This window comes from Vanacampus margaritifer, chromosome 7, assembly GCF_051991255.1.
Source record: "Vanacampus margaritifer isolate UIUO_Vmar chromosome 7, RoL_Vmar_1.0, whole genome shotgun sequence".
In the NCBI taxonomy this organism is placed as follows: domain Eukaryota; kingdom Metazoa; phylum Chordata; class Actinopteri; order Syngnathiformes; family Syngnathidae; genus Vanacampus; species Vanacampus margaritifer.
The window spans coordinates 3,863,550-3,878,334 of record NC_135438.1 but is presented as its reverse complement, the minus strand read 5'-3'; the positions used below and the strand labels follow the sequence as shown (position 1 = coordinate 3,878,334).

Here is a 14,785-nt window from a genome sequence, read left to right as displayed (position 1 = left end):
CTGGAGAGTCGGACAAAGTGATAACATTTGAGCTGACTGCAAAATATGACCTTGGAATGTAACACCGTCTTCATCGTCACCTGTTGCCGCGGCCGCTCCTCGTCCTCGAGCACCCGGTTCATGTGCTCATCCTCGTCGGCCTCCTCTGCCGGCTGCTGGGGTGCCCGGGCGGCGGAGGAGGAGGCGTTACCTCTCGCCGCCGGACCCCCAGAGCCCCGACTCCGCCTGCTGCTGCTGCCCCCCGACAGCAGATCCTGGTTCATTTCCAAAAGCCAGCTTGCTACCTCCTGCACCTTCGCTAAGCTGTCTGAGGAGGAGAAGGTCTTGACATGCTGCAGCAGAGACAAAATACATGAAAACACAGTCAGAATTCAAGATTCAAGAAGTCGTGGGGCTTCATTGCACATAAACATGGATGCAGATGGAAATTAATCGATTATCAAATTAAATCGACAACTATTTTAACAAACAAGCAATCGTTTGGAGCCATTTTCATTTTAAAATTGTCCAACTCCTCCGATTCATATAAAGAGTAATTGTTCACTGATTTCTGTAGTCCTTCATGAAAGAAGACTATTATCTTCTGTGTTTAATCAAAATAAGGCATTTGCAAAAAACTTTTTTTTTTTTAAATCACTGTATGAATGCAAAGTATAAAATAACCACCAATCAATGGTTAATAAAAAGTAATCAAAAAAAGTAAAAAATACTTTGTAATACAATATAATGCATAATTAAGATGAATCAATTATTCATTTAATCGACAGTTTAATCAATTCTAAAAATATTCGAAAATAATTCAGATATGAATTAATGCGGCACAGTGGCAGACGACGCTATCACACAACAATGGAGGCTTGTTTGAGATTTCTACATCTGGGTTCAAGTAGTAACTCAAACATGTCCATTATTTGTCTATGTCACGGTCTCCAACGTGTTTTCAAGCATTTACAAGACATCCATTGATTGGACGGCTGACCCAGCTGGATTGAGATATTTGGAAACATCACATGAAGCATCTCCAGGAATCCAATTCCAGGAATCGTGTCGAACAGTGTTTCCCAACCTTTACGGCAAAAGGCGGATCAGAAAAAAAATCTCAAACACACACACACCATTTAGCAAAAGGATTCACAAAAAGTGGATGTGCAGATTAATGATGTACCTTCTGTCATATAGTGGAAGAGCATTTGGTTGTTTTGCCTAAGCTGATACTTTACGTGGCTGACAATTTTTTTAAAATGGGGGGGGGGGGGAGTCTTGTTTTTTTAAATCAGGAAATACACGGTCAAAATAAATGTCATTTGATAATTTCCCATGGTTTGAGAATGACTGCTCTAGATGAGAGGTCCGCAACAAAGAGTCACTTGGACCCATTTCCCACAGAAAAGATGAGTTTCCTTGGCCTCTCCAATTCCACACAAAATCTATGATTTTTTTTTTCTTTTTCGAAAAGACTACATCATGTACAAATTTGGGTTATTAAACCAAGGAACCCTGAATGTGTTTGCTCAGGCTAGATGTGGAAAATAACCACTAAAGAACATTGAAGTATTTGTTTCAACTAAATGAGTAAAGATGATAAAAATATATATATATATTTTATAAAGAGAAGTTGATTTGGTTGATTTCCAAAAATAAATAAATAGAAATTCGGTTTTTAAAAAGTATTAGAATGTCCACATCAGGTCTGTAAGCTAAATTTCATGAGTGCAAAAGTTGGATGAGCTGAAAAAGACGCGCCTCCAAAATCTCAACTCATAAGAAAGTATTTTTTGGGAACAATACACACTTTTTCCTTTTTAAATCAGTTTCCGTAAGAAAAGCCATTCGTTTGACTTTGAGGACAATGTCACCCGTCTCGTTTTGTGCGCATGGTCTCGGCACTGCGGTGGGAAGCATTAGACGGATCTCAGATTGCACGGCCCTCCTGGGACGACCACTCTATGGCCTGGAGCGCCAAGGAAGAAGGGCTATGAATAGTTAAAAACTTTGGTCTGGACTGGAATGGTCGAGGTTCAAGCACTTTGGTGGTGAAATGTGTTTTGTTGCTTCCTCTGGTGCTGCCGCTCAACCTATTGTTACCAGCAGTGCACACGTAGCTTTCGTAATGAGGCACATGAGCGGCAGGAAGTGTTGCATATTTGGATACACATTCATATGCAACTTACTGGTAGCTCAGAATGTAGAATCAAGATGGAACTTTAAGGAAACATTGCATACATTTCCCCCCTGAAATAATAAAAAAAAAAAGTCAGCATATTTTTTTGTCTTGCTGACAAGAGTATTAATTAGGGGGTGATCCTGACTCATGCAATCACTAGGCGGTAACTACTAGTTGAGTGCAGAGTTTTTAAAAATGCTAACTGCGAATCACACACAAGCCTCTTTGAACACAACCAAAGCAAGCGCGAGAGAACATGCCATTAAAATGCCAATAAAATGGTGGCGTCTGGTAGGTGCTGGATTTCACTTTCCTTTCTTTGGTCCTTCCTCGGGTCTCCTGACGGCCTCACGACTCTGGCTGGAAGTGTTTAGGTTTAGGTGAACGGTATGGGATTTTTTTAATAGGCTTTAGGTGAACGAACGAACACACACACACACAAACACACACACACACAAACACGAACACACACACACACACACACACACGAACGAACACACACACACACAAAAAAAGAGCAATGATGATTACATGTCAAATAGGTAAAATTACCGAATGAACAATACTGAGCTCTCCAGAAAAAAAAAATGCCAATAAAATAAAGGCTAGGATTCAAACCACCAACTCTGAAGCAAAAGTGGAACCACTAGGGCACCGCGCTGCCATTAAGTGCTCCCATCTTGAGCTAAGTCCAATGAAGTGCTGAAAAAGTAATGATTTAGCTTCCACGCGACCCACTTGTTCCAAATTTTAAATCAGCGACCATGACAACAAAACACACTATAACCTTTAAAGGGACACTTGACTCACTGAGCCATTTTCAACAGTAAGAAGATAATATTTTGTCCATAACACCATTGTTTTTCATGAGCAATTAATACCTTAAGATGACATCACCTGTGCTGAGGAAGAAGGTAACGACCAATCGTGGCTCAGTTTGCTGACCCAGAAAACAGGTGAGCCGTGATTGGTCGTTTCCCGTTTCCTCAGTACAGGTGATGTCATCTTCAGTCGACAGCAAGTGGAAAATGTGCTTTTAAATGTATTAATTGCACATGAAAATTAATGAAAATTTTAACTGTTTACTATCCCTATAAAAAATGAATAGTTTACAGATAATTAACAAGATTTTTGTAGTTGCTCTCATGATTTTGGTCGAGTCAAACTCAATTATTCAATGACATCATTTCAATTTTTCCCATTCAAGCGACGTAACTAGCTTTTTTGGCACCCCGAAAAGACATATTTCGATAAAAGTTTTTAAAACAGATAAAAACAAATAATTCACTCATTCGCTGCAAAACCTAGTAAAAATGGATCTTTGAGTGAATGAGTTGCTAAAAATACAACTCGCCATTACACTGAATAAAGTTGACTATTTCACTTGTGCTTCTACTGCATTGGAGGATAGACTTGCATATTTTGCAAGCGACGATAACTTATATGTCCTTAAATAATGACGATGATGGTCCATAGATTATGCATTTTTAGCTATGCCAGGATAACATTCGTTGGCTACTTGGGTTTTGTGCACTGACTCATAATTGGACACTTGGGCGACAGCATGCTGCTCAATTTGGACTTGGACCCTCCCCTCTGTTCTGGCAACAACTGTACACAAGCACTATAACCAGCAAAGAACAAAGGTTACTTTTTCCTCTCTCGAAGAATTGAATGACTCCCTGTCGAAATGTGATGCACCACCAACCACGAATTATTCAGTAGAGTTTGATCAAGGACCTGGAAGCGATTAAGGCCGACAGTCAATCACGGACTTTTAGAGACGGTCGGGCAACCATTAGCGCTCATGTTAGCATTTTCCACACAATTAACCCAACGCCAAATACTGAGAAGTGGGTGAAAGCTGCCATTTTCTTCCCATCACAGGTGTGTGAGATGAACACAAATATAATAGAAAGGGTACTTGACATTTGCCTATTTATATACCAATATTGTTTATATGGTTATTTCAAATCATTCATGTTACTCAAAAGAATTCACTGTGGCTGATGGTTAAAGTAAAAAAAAAAAAAGAAGAAGAAAAAAAAAGGCAAAACTGTGTTGGATATTAGCCATTAAATGACACAAGTGTGTGTCCTTCAGAGCACAGCCGGAGAGAGTAGAGAAGGTATTGACTTTCCATAAAGGCATGCAAGTGGTACCAGCCGGCATCGATGCAGTTGTACACTTGACTTGAAATGCAAACTGGTTAAATAAACAGTGAGGAGGCTTTTTGAGTAGTGATTCTCAAAGTGTGGTAGGCAGGCTACCTGCAGTGGGAAGCGACAGAATCACTGCCCAAGTACAGTTCACTTATATTTAAGTAGGGCTGCCAAGATTAGGAAAATAGTCACTAATCCATCGATGACCAAATCTGTTGACAACTACTTTAATCATAATTATTTTTGCAATTGTGGTTTTCTTCTAAAAACGGCCTCGTCCCCGCTGCTCCTGCTGCGATGCGCATGCGCAGTCGCGGTAATCCGGGTCATCTGTGACGTAAACAGGACTATGGCTAACGCAGTTTTATGGCTAACGGAGTGTTAGCCATTTCTGACAGGTACGGTTGTGTTTGTCATGTTTTGGTTATGCTAACTTATTGTTGGCTCTGCCATGGATTACAAAGGCATTAGCGGTAGTTTGCCATCTATCTGAGTACTATCGGTGACTAGTCGACTAGCAAAGTAGTCATTTATGGCAGCCCTACTTTTAAATTCAGCACAATTTCATTTAATCTTTAGCAAATGCTGGTTTTTAAAAGGGATACTCGACTAATTGAGTCATTTTCAGCAGGAAAAAGTTCCTATTTTGTCAAGAATTTAATTTGATTACTTTATTATTTTTCATGAGCAATTAATACCTTTAAAAACAATTTTTTTCACGTGCTGTCAACTGAAGATGACATCACCAGTGATGAGGAAGTAGGTAACGACCAATTATCGCTTAGTTTGCTGACCAAACCCAGAAAACAGGTGAGCCATGATTGGTCATTACCTACTTCCTCAGAACAGGTGATGTCATCTTCAATCTCAGCAAGTGTAAAAAAATATTTTTTAAAAGGCATCAATTGTCCATGAAAAAGAATGAAGTTATCAAATTATTTCTGGATAATAAAAAAAATACTTTTTACTGCTGAAAATGGCTCAATGAGTCAAGTAACCCTTTAAGCATTAAAGAGCAAAACATTGTTTCAACAATTGTTTTTATTTCACTACAGTCATCGCTCTACATTGCAGATTTTCAAATCATACGCTACTAATTTTACAATTGGAATTTTCCGCTAAGACTAATAGAGTTAATTAAAAAAAATTTTTTTGCTGTACAACAATTCAAAAGCAATGCCTGATTTTCATTGGTTAATTTTCACCAAATCTTTATTAGTAAATGAACACTTTTGTCCACATGTTTGTCTTCCCCGATTCATACCTCTAATACAGTCCATCCGTATTTGTTTTCTTGGCCTCTCCAATTCCACGCAGAAGCTATTAATTGATTTTTCTATTTAGAGTCAGTCCCTTGTGTCGTCCCACAGGAAGTGGAAGCTCCACATGAGACGCTATGATTTCAAAATGTGTGTATCCTGATAAAAACGTATGAACTTTAGATTGAGGCGGGCATTCTGATTGAACATTGAAGTCCAATAACTGGGAAACTTTGTTTGTTTTTTTTAGAAACAAAATTCAGGTACATCACACAAGTCCCCCAATGATGAACCGCATCAAGATAGTGAAGCTAATCGGCTAACAGCTTTAGCTTCTGAAAAGCAGCACATAACTGTGTGTAAAGTTGTCCCCGTGGTGGCAGTGGGTTTGTTTGGCAACGTGTTCATGCGCCACATACTCACAGATTAGTGCAGCATCCTAGATGTAAAAATACTTTCGTTTTCTTGTGCTTTTTTTTTTTTTTAAATCCATTCTTTACTCCCACAAGTAGAAGCCGCTCTCGTCGCAACGCCATAGCTCCGCCCTCGGTCGTCATGGTAACAAAAGTTGTAGTTGTGGAGCGCATGAGAAGCCCGTGGGCCCGTTGTAAAGTAGCTCACCAGTGATGGGACATTGTGATTTTCTAGGAATGTTGTAGAAGTGATCATATAAAAATGTAAACAATGAGATTTATTGAAATTAGGACTTGCGTATTGATGTTTGTGTTCTGATTATGGTGAGAAATCATTAGCATAAGTGTCTTCACATAAATGAATATCATTAACTATTAATCATAACAGATCAAAGCATTACTGAAGTTAATTTGAGCAAAGTTGCTATTTCAGAAGTGTGTGTCAAACTGGTACAACTTCACATTTATCAGTACCCAAGAAATAGCTCTGTTTCAAAAAGGACCCCTAGTGTCGAGTATACAGTTTTGTTTTTTTGTCATGTCACATTAAGATACTTTGGAACTGAGAACACTTCAATTGTGGGGGGAAAAATTGCTTGTCTTCTTTAAACATCAGCGCTTCGCTAGCCTCTAAAAATTCCCTGTTATCTCTTCACATTGATAGTTTCCATGCAACAGTGGCGTGACAACAAATTTCCCTCTGAATGCTTCTATTGTTAATTGAGAGAGCATAAATTGTCTTGGAAACTACGAGAATTCATAACTATTGTGAAAGTGGCCTCCAGCCCTGAAGCAATCTGGCTGCCGCAAAATCAGCTTTTCGTTGCCTCCCAACCCGTTGGACGGACGAGGAAATCTGAGAAAGCGACGCAAACATGTGCAATCTTGTTTTGCCTGTTACTTGTTCCTTTCAGGGGGGGGATAATTTGTTTGTCCACTTGAGGAGGAGCAGCAATCACTGCAGCTAGTCTGAAGTAATCCATTTTAAATGACTGATTTCGAGCACACCCTTTGTCAAGGCTGCCGCTTCCATTAAAGAATCAATTATTGTGCTGCTCTCTGATGCAACACTTGTTCGAGTTGAAGGATTGTTTCGAAGCGGCTAAGGCCACTGTGCTTCATGCAATTTGCAGTCACGGCCAGGAAGGATCTCATCCCATCGACACGGTATCATGAGTGACACGTACAGTTCTGTTTAGAGTAACAGCCGTGTGTGTTTTATAAAAAAAAGTCAGTAAAGCTCAAACGTACAGTGCTATTTCCCGCAGTGAGGCTGGGAATGAGCTGCCATTTTTGACCAAATGGCATGAAACACTAATTGCAGGGATGTGATTTGACCAAAGTGAAATTATCTGAAAATTTAGCCGGGGGTCTGGGAGCCGCTGGCACCCAGCTAGGTCCAGGCAGTGCCCTGGTGGGGTTTTCCGTGTTTTTAAGTACTTTCAATGCACTCACATGACAAAGAAATAGACAAAACAACAGCATAAATTTTCAATGTATATTGAACTATCCCATATAAAATGGCAGTTTTAGTCAACTCAAAATCAGTCACATTCAAAAACATTGGACTGCCTTTGCTTTTAAAAACTATCACTGAGAATATCATCATATCTAACTAATGTGATTACTAAGTTAACACATAAATAATGTTGAAGAGTTCAAATTTCATGAACAAATAATTGTATCATGACCAAATGAAAAGTAACTCATATTAGAGCATACCACAAATGTCTTTGTTATAGCAGAAGATGTTATCTGTCGGAGTCATGTGCATACACAATGAACTACTACTACTACTAAAAAAAAAATAAATAAATAAAAAAATAAAATAAAAATAAATCGGATTATTTTTTTGGGGGGGGAGAAAAAAAAAAGCGGAATTCCGCGAATTAGCGGAAAAATCACATCCCTGTAATTGGGTTTTCAGCCACCCATTTTTTTTTTCAAGAAATACGGGGAAAAAACGGAATGTAAAACGCTAGGAATTTAAAAAAGGGCCCACAATTCGCAAAACAAGTTTTTACGCTTGGAAGGGGGTTGATTTTGAAGCATATCGAAAAAAGCAAAATGCCAATTTTGGCTATGGAATAAAGATAACTGGTTTTGCGAATAACTGCTGCCAAGACCGGATACACGTTGCACGTTTTGACCGGATATTACGTCACGCGTACGTTTGTAGTCCCAAAGCAATGTCGGACGATAAAGTAAGGCATGTTTGGGGAGACGACAAAACTAGCTATTTTAGATTTTAAAAAAAATAGCAAAGAAACGCTACGGTTTATCAATAATTACAAAAGCAAACTCGTGCGACGTCATCGCACGGTGCAGTCGCTTCCTGGTCTTTTTTCTTCTTCTAAATTAATGGTGGATCACATCTCGATGGTGTATACCGCCCAGCTACCGCTCTCGATATGGAAACGGGCATAAGTCGCATGGAAACCTGACTAATGTCATGCCAGAGCCAAAATGTAAGAAGAGCTGCAATAAGTTTTGTCCAGATTAGCATCAGCTAACAGTGTTAGCTTCTGCTAAGCGTCACATAAATTATTCACAGTCCAATATTTCCACATTTATCGATTCACGTTTTTCCTGTGAAACCTTTTCTCAGCTATTCGGTGAGCCCAATAAAATATTTGTGGCTTTCAATGTAAAATCGTGCTCTCTAAGTCCGAAGAAGTCACAAGGTCCAGACAAAGCCCGTCCTGATAGGAAAGTAGTAATTTATGTTAAGGAACTATTTTGAACGGATACATCTCCACTACACATCTTTATACTGTATGTCAAGAAGGAACCATGTTTCATAGTGTATATAATATAACGATGCCCAACATTATTTTTGAATTTCTAAAATCTTTTTGAGGTACTTTATGCAGGTGGCAACATTGGTCTCGCCTTTTAAAAACTGCTGAAGACTGAAAAAAAAAAAACTTCCTCGGGTCTCCTGGTGGCCTCACGACTCTGGCTGGAAGTGTTCGGTTTAGGTGAACGGTATGGGATTTTTTAATAGGTTTTAGGTGAACTAATGAATACACACACACTCGCACATACAATTTTTTTTTTTTAAATACAAAAAAATTTAAAAAAGAGAGCAATGATGATGACATGTCAAATCGGTAAAATTACCGAATGAACAATACTGAGCTCTCCAGAAAAAAAGAAAAAATATAAAAAATAAATAAAAACTGCTGAAGTTGCAAAAAAAAAACAAAAACCAGCCCGTCTGCGGCACTCACGGAGGAGATGCACACGTGAGCGCCGTTACCTTGGATTTGGGCCGGTTGCCGGTGGCAAGCCGCTGCAGCTGCTCGGAAGTGTGGCTGCAGGAGAGGAGGTCCGAGCAGCACGCCGTGCGGCCCAGCCTCTTCATCAGAGAGGATATGATGCTGCAGCCACAGCCACACATCCAACTGCTCATTAGGGGGTGCTAAGAAAAAGACCACCCGTAATGTTGTTTGCCTAATCGCTTCAAGTTGTCCTCACTTCCGACTGCTTTTTTTGCATTGTAATCCGCATGGCGCTCGTTCCTTGAGTACTCCGTTGTCGGGGATCGGGTTATCTTCAGGCCACGGACTCCCACTTATATCCGCACACAAAACTAGAAGTAGTTTCTCGCAGCAATTCCCTTGTGATCGTTTCCCCATCAACTCCACTTACATCCACAATCACCTGATGTTTGCAAAGTCAACAAAAGACGCCGTCTGGCTCCTCTGCCGACTCCAGTTGGCGTGCACTGAGGATGCTATCCTGGTCCACCACTGTATACACACACACACGCGCGCACACCACACACCCCGCCGCCGCCACAACCAGCTACGCTCAGACTGAGCTCCTCCAAGTTGCCGATAAAAGTGCTTTCCTCCAAATGACATTTGAGCTCCCGACGCTTCCATTAATCGGGAGGGAAGGCGGGCGGGCGGGCGGTCTGGCAGAATCATACGAGAAACGCAAAGCCACTTTGCATGCGGTGGTACGCTTGTGGAAGAGGAAGAGGAGGAGGAGGGGGGGTGTGGTGGTCCGGGAGTAAGTATGGGAAGCAAACGACAACAGGGCACACGAGATTACAATGGTAATCTGTCAAAATGCTGCAGATGACTGCTTTAATCTGTATGAAAAAAGGGGGACAGATGCAAAAAGGCTGAAAGTCTTAAATGGAGGTCATGTTAACCATTTCAAAAAGAGATCCTACAAAATACGATGGGGCCTTTGACGTGAAAACAACATTTTAGGAAGACAATTGAGTGTTTGGATCGCGGGCACTCGTCTAAACCTCATTGCGGATTCATTCATCTGGGCCAAACGAAGAGCCATGCAAACAGTTGACTGTCGTTACTTTGTTGTAATATACCAAAAAAAATGACGGTTCATGTATGATTTCAAAAAGAGAAATGTGACAGACCAACTAAAAAAAACTTTTGCATTCACACTGTTTAGAGGGCGACACGGGCAGAACATTAATCGACTGCAATTGACAACTTGGACATTGTAAATAAAGTTTTGAGCTACAAAAGCTCAACGTTCTGGTCATGACAAAAGTCGATGATGGATGACGAAGGCAAATTTTCACCAAACCAAGTGCGACTACTACAACTGGATGGATAACTTGGCTGGCTCGATCAAGTTAGCATAATTTCATCATTTTTGTAGCCATTTTTAAAAATGGTTTAGAAAGTTTCCTTGCCTGTATTACACAAATATTAGCGTGGAAGTCAACCTTAAACATTTCTTGACCGTATGTTATACGTGACCTCACTAGTCTAAACATGACATTCTGATTAATATTACATTTGTGAAATATGAGTTAAGCAGCAAAATCCAGCCGTTTGTATCCATCTCAGGGGGGGGCGGCCATTTTGCCACTTGCTGTCGACTGAAGATGACATCACAGTTGCTCAGCTGTGATTGGTTTTTACCTGAGACCTGAGCAACGCTGATGGAATGCTAAATGGACTGCTTTTTATATAGCGCTTTAACGACACCATATGGTGCCTAAAGCGCTTTACAATTTAAGCCTCACACTCTCACACTCTCACACACACACACACACACACAAGTGGTCGGTTGCTGCCATGCAAGGCGCTGCCAGGTCCACTGGGAGCAAATCGGGGTTCAGGACACACTTCGACATGGTCACTAGGGGTGAGGATCGAACCCACAACCTCGCGGATGGGAGACAACCACTCAACCACTGACCTTAATGTCATCTTCAGTCGACAGCAAGTGGCAAAATGGCTGCCCCCTGAGATGGGTCAAACGAGCCATGGCTGGGTTTCGCTGCTTACCTCATATTCCACTAACGCAATATTAAACAGAATAACATATTCAGACTAGTGGGGCTGCATCGAACATATTATTGTCGATTTTGCCTTTGCGACACTAGCCGGTGACGAGAATCTGATGGTAACCAGATGCCATTAAAAGGTTGGGGCGGTGGGGTACAGGGGAGATAGGATGACTCTCTCCGAAAAGGAAGCGCAGCAGCAGTGTGATATTAATAGCGCAGGCATTACAATGATTGATTCCCTAACAACCCCCCCACCCCCTTTTTTGCCACCATTGTGTCAGGAGAAAGGCACGGCAAGTAATCAAACAACCCACGACAACGAGATGATGTTTTTCCATTAAACGCCACACAACAACAACAACAAGACGACGTTTGGCAAATTTGGCTAAGAAATGATAAAGAGTCCGGCAAAATCCCGTCTGTGTAGCGGGTTGAAATGTATAAAATAATCATATCCAAACATAAACAGAAAGCAAAAGTGATTAAATGTACATATGGAAAGAGCAGTCTTCTAAAATAAACTCAAAAGCTGTTTGACCTAAATACTGACGGGCCCTAGTTTCAAAACAATGAAAACTCATAAGCGCTAACGTGATTAGCAGGAAGGATTTTTTTTTTTCTCCCACTCTGATATGCAACACAGTCAACTGTAACAAAAAGTCTAATTAAAGTGGAACTAAACCCATTTTTGCGGGTGGAGCAAGAAGATGTTATATGTGCCGCCACTATTAATCACAATATTGAGGCGTGTCTTTTTTTTGTATACGCGCAGCACAAGAGTCGGTGGCCTGATGTCACGGTCCAGCATTCACACACTTAAAAGCTGCTCGCAAGTTGCCTCCCGTTGGCTTTGATGAGAACCGCGCGGCTTAAAGATGACGCCGAAAGAGTCCCGCTTTGAGCTTCATCTCAGGGTCGTTGGTGGTGAAGAAGCAACAATCCTATTTACCGTTATGGTCGTTTCCTCGCGAACACGGGAAAAGAGGGTTCATTATTTATGAATATTGCTTTTCACCGTGTCAGCTCAGTGCCTCGGCGTATTGATCCGTACAGCAAAGTGGTCACTGCGCCAGAGAGGACATCAAGCTCTAGAATACGAGGGGCATTGAAGGCATCGCATGTCCCACTTATCAGTCCCAGCGTCTTGACTCCAGCAGACACTGTCTTTTGAACACTATTAGTCTCATTCCCAGTGATGAAAATGTACATCAGCTGCAGGCTACTAATTCCTCTGGGTTGGCTGCACTCTACCGGCGAAAGGGAGGAAAAGTGCCGTCGTTAATTTGGTTTCCTGCAGGTGCCGTCTTGAGTCAGCACTTGTTAAGAACGCCTCCCGCTGTGTGATGACTTTGTCACTAAAAAGTCACATTAGCTCACCATGAGAAGATTCTTGTAGCGGCCAGGAGATGTAAGAGAAACTAAATAAGAGCTTCCGAGAATCTCCAATGCAATAAAGGAAACATGTTATGCTAAGATCTGTCCAAATTAATTGATTAATCGATTATCAAATTCATAGACAACCAATTCTAATAATCGAGTTAGGCCTGGGCAATAAATCTAATTAAGTCGACACATCGCCATTTAAAGAATTGAATCGTTGAAAATGTGCTAAATCGTGAACTCGAATTTTGTCTTCTGGATTATTTAAAGCTTTTGTTCTTATGTTCTGCTACCAAAAGTGACGTGCCAGTTCAAAATCTCCACATGGGCCAAAATAAAAGTATGCTGCAACACATTACTGCCGACTACCACCACAATAAAACACGTTGTTAAATGAAAAAGCATGAACACATTCACTGCCATTGACGCCTATAGACTTTTGATTTTTTTGATTAATCGAGAGTTAACTAGTGAAGTCATGCGATTAATTACAATAAAAAAAAAATAATCACCTGGCGCCCCTAATTTTTTATAATATTTTCTTCTTTTTTTATCGTGAGTTAACTCGTGAAGTCATGCGATTAATTACAATTTAAAAAAATAATAACCTGGCGCCCCTTATTTTTAATAATCTTTTTTTCTTTAAAAAAAAAAAGATGTAAAAAAAGAAAAGATCATTAAAAATCAGGCAATTGAAATTTGTCGTCGTAATTAATCCCATGACTCACAATTTTATATCTGTTCTAATTATACAAATAAAAAACATTTGGGTTTTCATACTCTTGTTAACAAAAGTGGAAAAAAATGTTAAACTAATAGAAATAGTTCAAATCAATTTTTGACGTCTATAACCGTCAATGGCAGTTGAATGAGTTAACTTGGTAAGCACACAATTTAGCGACAGTGTCTTATTTGATGATGTTCGGTGAGCGTACATCAAGACAAACGCAGATTTGACCTCTTATTTGGCAGTGGCAGCTTCCTGTCCCCGAGTGTTTGTTTGTTGGCGATTTCCTGTTTTCAGCCGGGTCTCCAAAAAGCAGGAGACGGCAACGTGTCACGTGCGAGTGTGGGCAGACAGTTGGAGTCACCACGCGTCATTGTGTACAACAACATCGTGAACACAAAACTTAGCAATACAACATGACAGCTACATGTCAATTCCTGACACACATTTTTATCATAAAGGACTGAGAAAAAAAAACACTACTTGGTAACAGTCAGTGTCTGCTTAGACGTTTATAAGTATGAGTAGTTTATTACTTTAGTTTCGCTTAGTGACATTCAATGACAAATGTTAAAATATGAATATGACCTGTAGAGTTAATGAAAGTATTGCGTTGGCACCGGTTTAACCCTGGAAAGGACTCATATCATTTCCACGACACCCAAAATCCCCATTTGCTATTCATTGTTGACATCGATGAACAAACGTGTTCCGTTTGATGAGTCATTGTATGTTTGCTGGAAATTGCGTCATAAACCAACAAAGAAAAATTATATTTGATAACAATGCTCGATTGTAATTGGAGCGCATTTATACAACATCAACTGTCCAATCCGTTTCACAAATCCTCATATTCACACTTTTGAAAACGTATCACAATGTGTGTACACAAAAGACGGCTAAAGCGGCACATTTATTGTTTTTCATGGTTTTATTGACTTTTATTGTCATGGCCTACACTTGTTTCCTGCAATCGTGACTTTACAACTGCATTAGCGTAAGATGGTGATAGACTTCTGAAGGGAAAATAACCATGGTTTGATATGTCCTCGTGTAACCTCTTATATAAGGATATGTTGTTGTCCTGAACTGTTGTACGAATCCAGGTGCCCAAAAATTTGTAAATAAAGAGCGGAATCAACCTGGGAGTGAATGTCTTGTTTGTACTACAGCCCTTCCCTGCTTCGCAAACATGTTTTCGAGGGTGCCTGGGAGAGGGCTTGGCCAGCCCGGTTTCTCACGCTCACAACTTTTTGTTAACGAATAAAAGACGGAGCGGCACACGGTCCGGGTAGAGTCAGCTGTGGAATACGTACGATTGCCCAGCCGTTTTTTTGCAGCTCGTTCTACCCGGACCGTCGGCTCTCCGGTCTAGTGTCAAGGTAAGCGCTGATGATGA

At 40.5% G+C, this 14,785-nt stretch overlaps 1 protein-coding gene across 4 annotated transcripts in view; it reads right to left on the bottom strand.

The window, feature by feature from the left end:
* The window catches only part of fbxw7 (F-box and WD repeat domain containing 7), an 81,359-nt gene that overhangs the window by 58,372 nt on the left and 8,202 nt on the right, over window positions 1-14,785 (bottom strand). For 3 of the 4 annotated variants that reach the window (XM_077570562.1, XM_077570564.1, XM_077570563.1), the window contains exon 3: window positions 81-332. In XM_077570562.1, the coding sequence (XP_077426688.1) occupies window positions 81-263 (183 nt within the window). In that variant the 5' untranslated portion in view covers window positions 264-332. Of the gene's footprint in view, window positions 1-80; window positions 333-9,260; window positions 9,686-14,785 lie in introns of those variants that run through there. The other variant, XM_077570561.1, reaches the window with a different exon arrangement.